The sequence below is a fragment of the Hyposmocoma kahamanoa genome, unplaced genomic scaffold (genome assembly GCF_003589595.1).
Source record: "Hyposmocoma kahamanoa isolate Upper Pololo Valley unplaced genomic scaffold, ASM358959v1 114, whole genome shotgun sequence".
In the NCBI taxonomy this organism is placed as follows: Eukaryota; Metazoa; Arthropoda; class Insecta; order Lepidoptera; family Cosmopterigidae; genus Hyposmocoma; species Hyposmocoma kahamanoa.
The window spans coordinates 3,674,399-3,690,688 of record NW_020653383.1 but is presented as its reverse complement, the minus strand read 5'-3'; the positions used below and the strand labels follow the sequence as shown (position 1 = coordinate 3,690,688).

The following is a 16,290-nucleotide window of genomic DNA, read 5'->3' as shown; positions in this document are numbered from 1 at the left end:
GGAGGGCGTCCTACACTACGTTTGCCGAGTCGCGGTCTCCTCGTTCGTCCTCGACCTCGGACCTCGTTTTCACCATCGGCTATCGGATCTTCGACAGATATGGCCAGCCCACTGCCACTTCAGCTTACTTATTTGTACTTATGTTGCACGAGTTATGTCGGTGACCTTAGTTCTCTGTCGTATAACCTCATTACGAATTTTATCCTTCAGAGAAAATCTGAGCATAGCCCGTTCCTTAGCTCGCTGAGCGACTTTCAATTGGTGGACTAGCCGCATCGTGAGTGTCCACGTCTTGGCGCCGTAAATCATAACAGGCAGGACGCATTGGTTGAAAATCATTGTTTTCAGACTTTGTGGTATAGGTAACGAGAAGACTCGACGTAGCTTCCCAAACGCTACCCATTCAAGCTGAAGCCTCCTCCTGGCTTCCTTCTTGAAATTGTTTCTACCTGACTGCGGAATCTGCCCGAGATAATTGTATTCGGAAACAACTTCAAGAAGGTGGCCATTTACGACTATGGGTCTCTTGTCAATGTGATCATTGATCATGACTTAGGTCTTGTCCAAGTTCATGTCGACCAATACGTCGCGGGGTGAACGCTAGGCCGTCCAGCATCTGCTGTAGTTCCTCCAGCGACTCCGCCATTAGGACTATGTCATGTGCAAATCGCAAGTGTGAGATATACTCCCCGTTTATGTTAATGCATACTTTTCCAGTCCAGCGTCTTAAATATATCCTCCAAAGCGGCTGTGAACAGCTTGCAGTCTACCCCCACTTAATTACCTAATAGGAATCTCCAGAGTTTGCCACATTTGAAGTTTGACACGCTCCAGAAAATGCTTACGTCGTGAACCATACCGACACAATAATATCAACAGTATGTACAACTATTTAAATTTCATTTGAGAGAATATTTTTTAACTTAAACTATAAGGTAGGTACATTGTTATTAACTTAGTGAAGGTACTGGCTTTTGCTAAAAACTTCCTCAGTCTAATTGAGGTACGTTCGCAGAGGTTGACCCCTTCCAACTCTGGGCCTTCCACACTTGTATACTTCATCGGTATCGGTATTTTGTGGAAGAGCCACAGTCAAAACAGTCGCATTTGGCTCGCGAGCCGCTATTTACCGACGATAGTCATACATTGTACACCGTAGCGCCTGTCACCCATTATCATGGGTTAAGTTTTTTGACACACTTGTTTCTCGCACGTATGACCTGTCTTAATCGCAGAATTTGATTATTTTTAAGGCCTAGTTAATAGTTTAGATTGTGGGTTTAAACTTCTCCCCAAAAACTGTCAAATTATTTCAAGTATTTCCTAGAAAACTATTATAGACCTTATTAGGAATATTACAGCCTTTCAACCTATGCACGTCACGAAACCACTCAACTCCCTATCAACCCCCTACGTTCCTTTCATCCATAGGCAGAGCCCCTGAAAGCGGCGGTAGCGGTGGGGGTCACGTCACGATTCACTCGAGCGCATCTGCTGGCTCCCGGCGTCCTTCGCCCGGACGTGACTCGCATGGCGATACGGGAACGCGCAGCGACGGACTTAGATAAAATAATATATTATCTCATTATACTGTTGTTATAAATGTGCATATTAGGTGAAAGTGAAGTTTCAACATATTATGAAACTTTATGCGCGCTCCCTAACCAAACAACAATTACAATTGTAAATTCGCGAATTGCTTGTTGTTTAATTGCCCCACAGTGGCGGCAAGCAAAGCAATTTGCCGAAATAGATTGTTGCAAACAGAAGAGCATAAATCAAACCGATTTACGATGTTTACCACACCTCACCTTTCCACTACGTTTTCATTCCGACGTCCGCCTCTAAATATAAATGATGGTTCTATTCATTACTAGTCCTAACAATCTATTTTTTGTAACCGAGATTATTTGTTTAATAATAATAGTAAATGTTTATAATATATAGAATAATGTTTAAAATACAGTGAACAGCGATATCTCTCGCCAGGACCGGTAGCTGTAAAGGTATCTAACTGGGTGATAAAACTTTCATAGATTTCTCATAGATGGCGCTACGACTAAAAAGTCGTTGAAAATCAAAATAGTGTGAATGACAAATCCCATGCAATACTGTGGACGCAAATGCACCCGTAGAACGTGGAACGCGTATGCACAATTAAATAACCAGGTGTATGTTAACTAATTTCTTATACCATCCCAGAGTGAGTACTTATGTGTAGTAGTATGTATGTGGTGTTCATGTATACGACTATTTACCAAGTTTTTATTACTCTGGCAAGCCTGCAATCGATCGCTTATGTCCTTCCATAGATCATTTGATCTTTTAAACTTATGTAAACATTACATATGTAGAAAGAGATCAATGCTTTTTGTATGAAAATGTTATATGTGTTGTTTATTTATCTTAACTATTAATATGTTTAATTCTCCTCGTGACAACCATCCACTTTCTTCCCGTTACCTCGTGAAGTCGTGACAGAATAATTTTCTGCTTATGTTAGCTCCACTCACTAGTTTTCGGTTAAATCCGTCACAATCACCTTTTTTTATGATACCAAGTGACGGGACGAACAAGTCGTGCGCCTGGTGGTAAGCGACACGCCTGTCCAGTTGCAGTGCCGCTTAGAGTTAATTCGCAAAGATCTAAGGTATGGTGCCACGGTGCCCGTCTCGCCCTGAGACATAAGTTGACCGAGTTCTTTGTGCCTGTAATTTTACTAGCACCCCTACCCTTCAAAACCGAAACGTAGTATGCAGTGACAATAGGTAAATGGTCTGTGTCTCTTGATCACCCATCATCCCATTGCCTAGGAAATAAAGCACTGATTCGATAATATGTACCTTCTAACGTTATTAATTTATTTGCGTTTCACGGTATACGTATCTTTACAATTTATTGTGGTAACATCAGTGCTATTTTACTCTTTTATTACTGTCCAAACGCATCCGCCTCCCACGCGAACTGCCGCACTATATAAATATGCACCTCTATGATGTTGTAATATACTCTCGGTTTCATAGTGTCGATATTTAAGAAGTTAGTATCATTCCTCATCACTAATCAGTCATCGTTTATAGTTTGTTTATAACTAGCGTGGGAATTATTGACGGTAGAATGTGTGTTCTATTCCAGACTTGGCTGATGAATCATACTGTTCGAACAGTATTATTCATCAATATTAAAAATGTTCTGTCAAAACTTGGGTGCGGCAAGATGTGGCACATAGAGGGTAAAGACCGCGCTGTTTGTTTACGTGAGAAGAGGCAAATATTTCTAAACATTGCTGTTTTGCGTCATGCGTGTTTGAGCGCATTTTAGCGAGACAATACAAACTGGGTGTTCACAACTTTTTCGTTAAACAATTATTATATCCTTGTGAAGTATACTGCCGTATGCATCGAATCATGTGCATGCATTGACAAATGACGCAAATGTAGAAAAAGAGAGATGTTAAGGAGTGAGGGGTTTCAAACCTATTGTTAAAAATTAGTTGTAAATTTTACTTAAGTGCATGTATACATTTGCGCAATTGCTGAAATTGTTTCGTCACGACAATTCAGCAATGCACATGAAAACCCCAAATTCGTGCGTCAGCCATCGTGACATAACATAACATGAACTAATCTATATCACACGCCTCCGAATGTGTGCTGTAGGTATTGGAAACATTCGGTTAATTCATTATTTATACGTCGACCTGTGTAAACCTCTCCCGGATGTTGGCCTCGTTGCAATCATGAATCATTTTCATCGTTCGATTCTCAACGTTTGATTCAGATTTATGGACCGAATCTAAATCACTTTTATCGACGTTTACATTACGCTAAGTTGAGGTTGATTTTTCTCACGGTTTTCTTATTTCCTGTTCATTGTTTTTAAATCTATCGCATGCTATATGATATACAGTCGAAAGGGATTACTTATTATTATAATCTTTTTTTATTATATCAAGTGACGGGACGAACACGTCGTGCGTCATGCCTGTCCATAGAAGTTGAAGTGCCACTCAGTGACACACATCTTTTCATCACATTTGCTTGTAAACAGTGTCATGACATGCAGGCAAAGTCGCTCGTAATGTCCTAAATTATGCCCAAGAGCTTTTTCATTAGATTATCGCACTATGGATTTTTTACGTCCAGATTAAGCAAAAAGTATTAATGCTCGAAATATCTGAAGGTATATTTCACATAAACTTGAAATATAAAAAAACTAAACATTTTCAATTTAACTATTTGTATTGTACAAAATTTATTTTGTGTGTTGTAGTCAACAATAAATTCATAATGTAACTTATTATTTATAGTGCAATAAAGTATTTATTAATGTAATTACAATCAGTTTGGCTCTAATTACCAAAATAACATACTCCAAATTTTGTTCCTTGATAACAATTATTTATATAACTTTTGCAAGTCTACTCACAAACAATGAAATAACCTATCGGGCTATACGCTGAGTACGTCAGACCTTTTTATCGTGGCGTGGAGTTGAATTTATATCCTAAGTGTAATGGATAACGTGCCGTTATCCGATCTTAATGCCCCCAGCTTTGTACTGGAGTGAATGACGTCTGTTACAGTGTGGTATGTAACAGTCCACACAGTATATTATCCCAGCTGACTGCGTCCCTGTGCCGGGCAGGCTCCTCTACTCTCATGACGTAGTGTGGCTACGTTTTGCGCATGCCGATGCCGCTGCCGACACGAGCGCACGCCGCATACTGATGATGTTCTAACTTGCGACGTGCTTGAAATACTCGTAAGGACAAGAGCTGCGTTATGTGGATTTATTGCCTCTATTTCGCAGCAACTGTTCAAAGTTTCTGTAGTGCCTAATTGTAACTTATCCAATGTCAAACATGACGAAGATCAGTGTATAGTAGAATATCATCGCAAATAACAAAACTAACTAACAAATGTTCGCGAACGTACTGCCCTAAAAAGTTTTGGATCTCAAATAAAGCTAAAGGCGTTCTTGACCCTTGACTTTACCTTGAAACTTCTGCATGACTATTAATCTTTATTTATAGAGGACATTTTGCAACTTGCCATCAAACAGGCTTTGCTCGAAATAGAAAGACTTTGCCTACTTCAGATATCTCACGAGCTACATTTCCTTTCATTATCCCCTGATTTTAGTATCTATAGACACTGTAAATCCCATTAACTTGAATTAGGAGATTCTTATATCTTCCCTTTAAGGACGGAACGTGCACATACAATTGAAATTCTGTTATGTAAATAAATATTATAACTGTAGGTTACGTCGTTTCATGCTAAATGCGACGTGTTATGTATACTATAATTTATAATACGCCTCTGAAACGAAAGTATCAATATTTATTCAACATCGGACATAGAAATTTATTTAGAATAAATCAATTGACCTTCGATCACTCTTGTTGGAATCAATAAATTATAGCGTATAGCACAAAATATTTAAAAACTATGACATGCAGTATAATAATACAAAGAAAATACAAATTAATAATAAAACAAAACATTATTTATTTTTATTGAATCAACAACAGCGTCCCATTTATACGTCCCAATGCTGGGCACGGGTCTTCTCTCAGGCGAGGGCTTATGCCATAGTCTGCTACGATGGCACAACGCGGGCCTGGGACTTCACACGTTTTCCAAAGGTTGTGAGCCTTCTTCCACGTGCAGCTTTTATTAATTATGGTGTTTTTACTGCTATTCATATATTTTTTGTGAACTTTCTCCATTAGTTTATTATTATTGATTCTTTTATTTATAATTATTAATTGATTAAACACGAACCAGCTTCTGTTGCCACAACGTAGCCACAGTGTAGTCCGGTGTCAGTGTAGTGTAGGATCGAAGGAATTTTTGTTTGTGTTTGTTCGATAATAATAAGGCGCGATCCCATTATGTCGTAACGTTTTATTTATCGTTAGACGACTGTCGCGTCTAGCCTGTTCCCATATCACGACTATCAGTCGTGTCAATTAATCGTGTTGTTCTATGTGTGAACAACTTCATTTAAACTTCCAGTGGTCGCGTCCTTGCTCCGAACATAAGCAGTCGCGTGCGGTCTGTGAGATCGCCAGTTTTTAGCGTTCAATATGATAAGACAAATTAATATTTTCAGGACGTTGTGTAGCACATGCTAAAAAAGTCTTATCTATATAAATGAAAATAAAAAATATTATTTACTTATTATTTTTTTAAATTTGTTCTTAGTTGAACAGTCTATAAAAATTCAAAATTTTTTATCATTCCATGAATTTTTCTGGAACACGACCGGCCATGCGCGGAATCTGAGACCGCAAACACAAATAAAGACACATGTGCGCTTACGACAAATGTCACAGGGCTACTAAGAACCTCACACCCCCTCGATGATATCATGGCCGCGCAACCGTTTATTGTTTACAGTTTTTGTAAAATTACTAAAATAAGGTCGCTGCCGTCTCTGAAACCGCGTGCGACCGCTGGAAGGTTAAATATACAAGACACGACACTTTAAACTGAACGACTATCTGTCGTCACGACATAATGGAAACGCGCACTAATAAAAACATGTCAAACGGGCAGGCCTATAAAGACTCTCCTTCCAGTGTGGAGGGAGAGTCCCCACATAACCCCTGAGTCTCCCTGGGCTCAGGGGTATCCATAAAGATTTCCCCCCCGTCAAAAAAAAAAAAAAAGGCCTATAAAGTACGTTTTGGTGATATTCTGCCGTAGCTCGTAATACACACGCCTGAGAAAAACGATAATTAAACATCACATAAGATACAAATGTTAAGAAATCTACATCCAGGAAAAGCTTTCCCAAAGGCCATTGTGAGCACTTTTCGTCTGAACTTCGATAATGATTGAGATAAGCCCGTGCCCCTCTATCATTAGGAAACAGGTCATTCCATTATTCGGATTAATTGCAATTACGTAACGTAATTGCAATTCTACCAAACAAGTATCTAGTTATATATATATTTATATACCACCCACGCACCTTCTTTTCAGGGGCGAGTCTATGAAACACGTTTTCCATAATCAAATTTGGAATGACAAATGTGTGTGTAGTATGTGAGTAGTAGTGTAGCATTTGCTATATCTCCTTTATCGGCTTAAGTTTTTCAAATATCTACCCTTTGCCACTGGTATCTACACAGGATGTAACTATAAGGTCCGAGTTTATTTCAGCTAGTTATCGTATTCAGAATTACAAAGAATTTAGCAAAAAAAATAAGCTAAAATTTGCGAATTAAAAAATGTGCTCAGTCAACCGGTAAATTATGTAAGGTCCTTATTTATTATCTGACATACTTTTAAGGGCAATTTCCGTACATGAAACCAAACAACTTTTACTATAGAGACCGCTCTGAAACCGCTGTTGCATAGCAAATGTATGATATGTAACAAAAGGCCCGTACTCGGCCCAAATATATGAAATAGCTTTATTATTCTGCGCTACTAGAACTGGGGTTCTCAATGTTTGACTATGAAATATATTGTAATTAAATTTATTAAATGTCAGGATGTTTCACCGCCGTGATATTCAATTAGTTGTTTGTGAAATTACTACACTAGTTTGTCCGCTGGTTCGTTCCGTGGCATAGTTGGCATTACGTTTTTTAGTAGCAATAGAGCTCCTTGTGGAAGAGTTCGTCCAGGGTAAGACGGTACCTATTTCTGCCGCCAAGTAGTAATGTCAGCATGACTGTGTTCCGGTTTTGAATGGTAAGGGTGCTGGTGAAATTACAGGCACATGGGACTTGTCAACTTATGTCGCAGTGGCAGTGCCCCTAAGATCTTTGCGATTTAAAGCTCTGAGCGGCACTGCAACTGTTATGTACAGGTGTGTAGCTTACCGCCTGATGGCACGACTTGTTCGTCCCGTCACTAGATATTACAAAAAACGAGAAAATGTTGGTTCGAATCCAGTCGGTTGTGTTCTGTATTTTGTGTTCGATCTTTGTTAAAATAATTATGAAATATTATATAATTGTGTAATATTATATTATATAATATAATTGTCTGATATCTTCTTAAGGCTTTATACAGCCTTAACAAGATGTGAGCTAATAAATTAAGACGGAAATAAGTAAGTAGAATGATGTCTTCATCTGTGGCTATGTCTAATTTTGGCGTGTGTATTTATATGTTATGAACAGGGTAATACCTAAAATATCAATTACTGCCTTGTAAACAGCCCTACGAGTGAAAGTAGTCGTAATTAATGTATGAAAATAGCTGCAAGTTACGTGTTCGTCATTAATGTTATTACCTAATATATTAGCTATCTTATATACCTATATTATTTATCGAGATGGCCGTGGAACTCACACATACATTTAAAGTAAGAAATAGGCCATCTGTCAGTTGTACACGTTTGTGCCCTGTATTTTGTCATAATCTTAGAATATTATGCTTGTGTACAATACATTGCTTCCAAGTGATTAGAATTGTATGGAAGCCGGAGAATAATGACTATGTTAATAATCTCAAATTGAATACCAGAGCAACGGAGTTCACTCCAGGGACCCAGAACACCCAGATCAGTATCAATTTAGTATAGTTCATTTATCAAATTGGTCGCAACGGGAATCGAAACCGAAAATTTCCTTATCCAGAGCCTAAGTGCAATCCGTTGGGCAATTGAGGTCGTCATAATTAATATTATTGAGATGCTCTTTATCTTTAAGTTTTTTTACATTGTTTAAATTTTTGAAAATAACTTTTTTAACCGACTTCGAAAAAGAGAGAGGTTCTCAATTAGATTGTATTTTTTTATGTATGTTACACGATTACCCCGGCACTTGTGAACCCATTTTGAAGATTCTTTTTTGATGGAAATAGGGTGCCTCAATATTGGTCCCATTTAAATTTGAAGAAAATATTTCGCCTCTAAAGGTAGCAAGCTAGGAGATGAATCAGGTTTCGCACACTTTCCTTTGACCGATTTCAAGAAAACTTGGCAAACAGGTGGCTATTGGGGTCAGTTTTTTTAAAATATATATGTTATAATTATTAAGATTGAAGTAACGAAACAATTACATATATTGGATATTTGGATAAATATCGTATGATTTTTTTGTGATGCTAAGTAACATAACGAACAAGTCTTGCGCCTGGTAGTAAATGTGACGCCTACCCACAATAGATCCACTGCCACTCACAACTTCAAACCGCAAAGATCGAAGGGCGCTGCCACTGCGCTTATCACGCTGGGACACAAAGTTGAAAAGTCCCGTATATGGTATATTATGTAATCTCACCAGAACCCTTAGCCTTCCGAACCGGAACGCAGTAATGAGCACAATACTGCTTGACCTCACAAATAGGTATGGTGACCGTTGTTCAACACACACTTTCATTTTTATCTACTGCTACTGATAAAGTAATAATAACTGCCTCCGTGACTGAACGGTTACGATGCCAAACTGCCACGCAGAGGTCCCATGTTCGATTTCTGGGAAAGATCGATGTATTTTATTTGATTTTATTTAGGTTGTTACTTGATGAACTATTTTTACGACTATAATTAATTAATATTCTTTTGCTTTAAAAGTATTGAGGCCTACAACTTATTTCTTATCTAAACTATGAATGTATTATAAAAAAATGACAATTAGAACAAATTCATTTCGATTAAACAAAGAGGTAGGTATTCTTATTTAAGAATTTGTTATTGCCTGTCTTGCACTGTACGGCAACAGCGCGGGGCAGGCTGAGCAACCTCCCCGCGCCCTCTATTCGCGTCGCCTCGCCCCGCCGCCCCGCGCGCTCAGTACCCATTAGACTGTCACGAGAGGAAGTTACGTCGCGCGCAATTTCACTTACAACGGTAAGAATAGATATTTTCTTTTATGTTTAATTGTAATCACTTTGTTATATTGTATGTTGACATTTCCACATCGAGGTAACGTAATTGTGGTATCTGTTTATTAATCCTACGGCATTATATTTTCGCTGCTTCTCGTTAGACGCGGTCAGGCAACGTCGCTCGTTATTCATCGTTTCTTATCATGTTACATATAAACGTGTGCGTTCAAAATACATAAACAAAACTATTCCGCATATCGATTGCCGTATCGGTTAGCCATAAGGTTCAATTTTCAAATAACAATTTGTTTGTGCTATTAAAGGTGCATAGGTTTTAGTCCCTGTATGTCCAGTATAACGATTACTTTGATTACGATTATACTGGTTTATGTAATTAGAAGGTCGCTTGCCACTTTGCTTCACACTTTAAACCTGGATTCGGCCCTCCACCTGGGGTTGCTTCACTTCTAGGTCCTTTCCAATCATGCGCAGCTTAGTTAATGATAATCTCTTACTATATCCCGTCTGAATCACTTGTGCCATAAACCGATACCATTGATTGAACAACAGGTACTAGTTTACCCCAGTAGCATCACGACACAAAATATTGTGATACACCCGGTTCACTTTATAAGATTTTTAATTTCATGGTGATGATTTTTATGGTACTTGTATGGTGGACAGGGTTCACGAATGTCTAACAATGCGTGTCCCTAACTCATATTGAGCCAAGTTACTAGACTGTAGGCTTCATGTGCACAACGCTGGGACTTTTAAGGGCGTCCACTGCGTAGAATTAATCCCACAAGGTCCACTATTGCGTCGTGGTTCCGACGTGGGTATCGAGTTAAACTGGTTATACTTTGATTTGTTGAAGTAACCAATCTATCGTGAGATGATTTGCGCGAGCGCTTCACGCAGAGAACGTAAGTTGTGGTTGCACAACTACATACAATACAATTTGTATGCGAACTATACAAAGCTATAGGTAATTAACTAAATGTAAACAAACCCCAATGAGGTATTTTATGAGGCATTACCTTGTTACTTCTTGTAAATTATAATGAACTTATAAAAAATGATTCTAAATATATGATAATATTTTTAGATACTAGACAACATTTCGAAGTACCTTTTCCAATAGTACTAAATATATAATATAAACAGAATATTTAATTAAAGATATTTAATAATAATAACAAGTAACACACGTTTCCTACGATAAGCAACCTAAAATCCAGCCTTTAAAAAGATGACAGCTAATAACATGCGACCAAATTAAAGAATACAGCAGTAATACGACGTATGAAACTCACTACTAAATATTGTAATTTAACGGTTCACCAAGTGACAGTTGAAGTTTATTTACTTTTAGTCAATTATCTAAACCTTTATACTATGCAATTTATTAATTCTACAAATTTCAAATACCCTATATCTAAATGTGTGTTATCTCATTTACTAAAATCCTTAATGTTCAGCCACATATATGTTTAAATAGAACTGGCAAGGCGTGTAGAATCTGCGCAGCGAAGGTTCCGTGCTTTACGTGACACGCAAGGACTCTTACTTAAGATTTATATTCATTGAGAAAGTTTTTTGTGTCATCTCTTCTTTATAGAGTTTGGAACTGAAAATCTATATCATATGTCATTGCGTGTCTTGTGTCTCCCTTACAGTGTCATAACACGCTCTCAGTGCTCCTATTCGCAGTTGAGTCGAGTCCTATTCGCACTGGCCTCTTTTATTTACCTTTTATTATTCCGGAGCCTTAAAAATGCACTTGCTTTCGCTTTTCGAATTTTCCTAATATTTTCAATTAAAATGTTTACAGAGAAATAAAATTATAAATCGAATATATTTTTCTTTTTTTAATTCCTTAAAAACAATGAAAGAAAAATGTATTTAATTTTTTCGTTTCTTGCCGTCCTTTGTATAGGATGTACATATACAATTTTTTTTTTTTTCATAACTGGTAACCACAAGACGTTGGGTCTTTACCTACTACCGGGAAGCGCATACAACTGTGACGAAAGTTATAGATTCACCCTTATTATTCTTTTTATTCGGTACAGGACAAAATAGCGCACGTTGGGAGCCTATGTGCAGCAATGGACTGGAATAGGCTGATGATTATGATGACGATGATTTTTTTAATCCGCAAAATTGAGTACTAAGCTAGCGAGCATAGAGACTAAATTTTAGTCTTTAGTTTTAATACTAAATTTTAGTTTTGAATGATATCTCTTTGTTTCAAACGACCGCTCTTTTGTCCCATTGCTGATAAATAATAATATAATATCTGTAGGTACCACGGTCTTGTCATAAACATAAAGAAAAATAGGAGTTACGGTTCCGTACTTACGACCTTACACGTGACACACGATCAATAACTTTCGTAGCTTTTTTTTCTTAAATACTAATGTAAATGTATATTTAGAATCTCGTTTTAATGTTTTGAGTTAGAACTACATTTCCGTAACTTTTTTTCTAGCTTATTTTTTTATTTTTCTACATGACAAATAACAGATTTTGTTTTCTTCTTTTTTGTACACCCATAAAACAATCAAAAATAATTATGTTTTGCATATTACAATGGACAAATTCTACTTAGCTTTATTTACATTGTGTTCCTATTTGTAGTTAAACTTTGTGTATCTAGCTGCGGCAGTTAATTTTTGCCTCATCGCCACCCGCCGCTACCGGCATCTCTTCCTGGTGATGATTTGAAGATGCTTAACGCCTTGTCTGCTGTTGCAATTAATTTTAATTTGATATTTCTATAACCGTCGTATGAATTGAATTCAACTTTAATGTTATACAGGGAGTAGAGAAATGGTAGTGGGACCACGAGAAATAATTCTCCCTCGAGGTCCCACTAGTGGGACAAATTAATAGGACTACGAGAAAACGGTGAAATAAAAATTATAAATTATCGTTGTAGGGTTTGTAGTTGTTACAAGAACGTAGCCAGTTTTTGTGATTTACTTTTTGTACCATCAGTAAAGTTGAAGCCTTCGCGTCCCAAAACAGAATTGTTCGCAAGCAGAGATTGTAGCTAGCCCCTTGCCTTGTTTTAATGACCCTTTTTTTGTGAAAATCTTTTGTTTACGAGAAAAATATGTTATAACCCTTAAACGCCGTTGGTTGACAAAAACAAGCAAGCTGTAACGAACGACTATCGCGTTGCTAAACTTTGTGGCCTGCACACAAAATAACCCCTACGGTAGTAAGTGCAATAATGAGTCGATTTTCTTGTCATTGAATTTAGCATCTAAAAGCGCATCTTGTCGTGTCGATGCTAGAAAAAAGTTAAATAGAAAATTTCAATACCTGACCACCTTTAATTGGTTATGCATAACTCATCAGTACGGAGTACTAAAAAACCGACCTCAAAAGTCATTCATCCCCTAGTTTACAACCCTTGCGGTTTACAACTAAAGCGGTGGCATATTTTCTAGAAATGGGACCATTACCGAGGTACCCTCTTTCCAACAAAATCATGTAACCGAGTTATCACGTAATATACAAAAAAAATATAGTCGAATTGAGAACCTCCTCCTTTTTGAAGTCGGTTAAAAACTATAAAATTAAATTGCATAACACTGTTCTTTCCATTTATTGTTTTAGTGTATTTCTATGGTCTGGTAATTTAATTTTTTATTTAATTTTTTTTTTTTCAGATATTCGAATCTACATTCACGGGAGAATTACGCATAGAACTTATGATTATTATCAATTAACGTGCATTTTATGATACCCATAATGTGCACCAAAGTGTGCGCCATCTTAATCAATGATAGAGAATTATTGGACCTTGCAATAAATATTTGCAAAACTTTCCATTGGATTTCGCGATCAAGTTTTCAACGGTTACTATTTGACTATGCAATTTTGAATAATATATTTTTGCCTAATAAACATTATGAAAATCGGGCAGTGGATCCGGTTTGGACGAGAAAATATATTGACGTAAATAAAGAGTTAATCTCAACGAGTGTTACGAGCCGGGAATTACCGATGGCGTTAATGCATTACACCTTACCGAAAGAAGTTACGAGCTTTATGAATATGTTGTCTGATCTAGTCAACTTGGACCAGTACAACCCAGATGAAATTTACAATGTAGATGAAATTGGCATTTTTGTAGCTTGCGGTGATAATGAGGAGATAATGGCTAGCCTTGCACAAAAACTACATGACGAAGAACCGTTGTTGTCAGTCATTAACGCTGTTAATGCCAGGGGAAGTATCGTACCACCGTTCTTTGTGACAAAAAGAAAACACTTGTCCACAGTAATAGAAAATTGCGGCCCAGAAATGACAGTCTGTGTGACTGAATCTGATGACATAGACGAGGAAACATTTGCGAATTGGTTGCGTCATTTCAAAGATTTTGCGAAACCGTCTGCACAAAAACCGGTATTTTTAGTAATGGATAACAATTACTATCATGTGAGTTTAGATGCTTATAGGTATTGCCAGAAACACTTCATACGACTTTTAGTATTACCTCCTCATACTTGGGTTAGAATGTACCCATTGGAAGTATTATTTCACGATCCAATGAGATTAGCTTGTCAGCAGGATGCTGAAAATTATGTGAAGGAGAATATTTTTACTAACGCCAATATCGAAATTGCTAATATCGTACGCTTTTACACTAAAGCAAGTTATAACGTCAGATCGTCAGTTGTTAAAAATTGTGCTCAGGCATTTCAAACTGTAGGAATCTATCCTCCTGATGAAAATAAATTTGTTAAGGCGATCAAAAGTAATATATCAAAGGAGCTCCACTGGTCGCAAATTGGTGACGTTTGGTACATCAACTGCATTGTGCGTTTTAAACACACTGTAAATCCAGGTATGAAAAGATTGACAGTGGTTGGATTGAATCCGAAATTTGGAGACGTATCAAAATTGGAGTCAGATCGGCACTTGGGCCATATTAAAAGAGAATTAGACACTTCCATGGACAGTCAATCGACGCAGCATCGAGTAAATAAACAGATTTTTAAAAAGAACTCCATGCTACTGACTTGTGCGCAACAGAATCAGAAAATACTATCGAGTACGCTAAAATTAAAACAAATGGTCTCAGCATATACGCAAACTGATAAACCTCAATTGGAAAAGAAAATCTTACCGCCTATATCTATTAGCCCTGATCCTTTATGGAAATTGCATATATATACTGAAAATACCTCACGTTGTAGTAAAGAACGGTCTATTACAAACAAAAAGGGTATAAGCAAGTTCATAATGTACGAGGAAGATGTAGTTATAAAAACCGAAATTAAAGGCGAACATTCGGTGATTGACTGATATTACATATAAATATGGCCTATATAAAATTAATTATAAGTTGATAACCCTATATTAGAATTTTTACGCAAACAACGTTTTTTCGTAATAGACTCTTTATTTTCTCCTAATTAATTAATTAAAGTTATTTACCACACATTGTGAACATAGATTCGTCGGGTCGAGAACATTTGTCAATTAGTAAAAAAGGGATTAAAAAGTTAAATAAAAAAAATTATATTATACCTGATATCTATTTGATGTTACATAATATACAGTGTTTGCATAGTGGTGTTTTAATATATTGAACATACTTTATATTTTTAACTGTTTACTGTATCCTGTTTCTCTATTTATGATCTTCCAGAATATATCCCTCGTCCTGCAAATTTTTATAGTATTCTTTCTCCCCTTAAACTTATTTTTTCTCCTCTTCTCCGTATTCTATATAAATATATTGTACAAAATAACATATATCTGTAATATTTATTATTTACCCTGCATGTTTTTGAGGTTTTCATATAAAGTACTTAGTCAAGTCAAATTATTCCGTGTTTTGTGTTTGTCAGATGGATTGTGCAACCGACCATTGTTGTTTGAGTGCGTTTCTAGTATAATTTGTCACATACCGTGTATCTTTCAACCCGGACAAAGACAAAATTGTCTTCAGTGGGACAGAAGCCAAAAGCTACAAAAGAAAAACATACTTTTTTTAAGCTCTGCAGGACAGTTCTGAAGGTTTAAACATAACTAGTTATACGACTCATATACGCAATCTAAATAGCGAAAATAGAAAAACCTCTATGATCTGCATGAGAAAGTTTGTTGAACACGCAGTTCATACTAATAGCCTTACTACCTTAGAGAAACCTTTAACGTATTTGAACTAATCAACAGTAAGCTGCACCAAAAATCATAAACGTTATCCATTAACACCAGGATGTCTGGTCCTTCGAATTTTTGTGACTACAATAGAAAAATTCGATTCAATGATAAGAACTGGAATCCAAAAAATCTTCCTTGTCAATCTAGTTGGTTGCATCTTGTTGGTATTTTTAGAATTAAATATCAATTACTATCATTATAAAGACGTAATGTTTCTGACAGTAGCAATTCAATTTACATGCCTTATATATATTTAGAAGCTGTTGTTACGATCATTTCATACGAATCTTATTGGCTGCATCAT

At 36.8% G+C, this 16,290-nt stretch overlaps 2 protein-coding genes and 1 long non-coding RNA gene across 4 annotated transcripts in view; 2 read left to right on the top strand and 1 right to left on the bottom strand.

Annotated features, from left to right (window-relative positions):
* LOC113239293 (probable GPI-anchored adhesin-like protein PGA55) overlaps positions 1–16,290 on the top strand; it is a 168,999-nt gene that overhangs the window by 63,297 nt on the left and 89,412 nt on the right. The window lies entirely within an intron of this gene.
* The window catches only part of LOC113239638, a 70,921-nt gene that overhangs the window by 29,093 nt on the left and 25,538 nt on the right, over positions 1–16,290 (bottom strand). The window lies entirely within an intron of this gene.
* LOC113239636 lies at positions 9,640–15,286 on the top strand. The gene is made up of 2 exons (XM_026476699.1): positions 9,640–9,819; positions 13,481–15,286. The coding sequence occupies exon 2, from the start codon at positions 13,551–13,553 to the stop codon at positions 15,120–15,122; it is 1,572 nt and encodes a 523-aa protein (XP_026332484.1). The 5' UTR covers positions 9,640–9,819; positions 13,481–13,550; the 3' UTR covers positions 15,123–15,286.

What these genes read in the sequence shown, in the direction of transcription:
- LOC113239636 (XM_026476699.1), top strand. Translation starts at nt 13,551, where the DNA reads ATGATACCCATAATGTGCACCAAAGTGTGCGCCATCTTAATCAATGAT.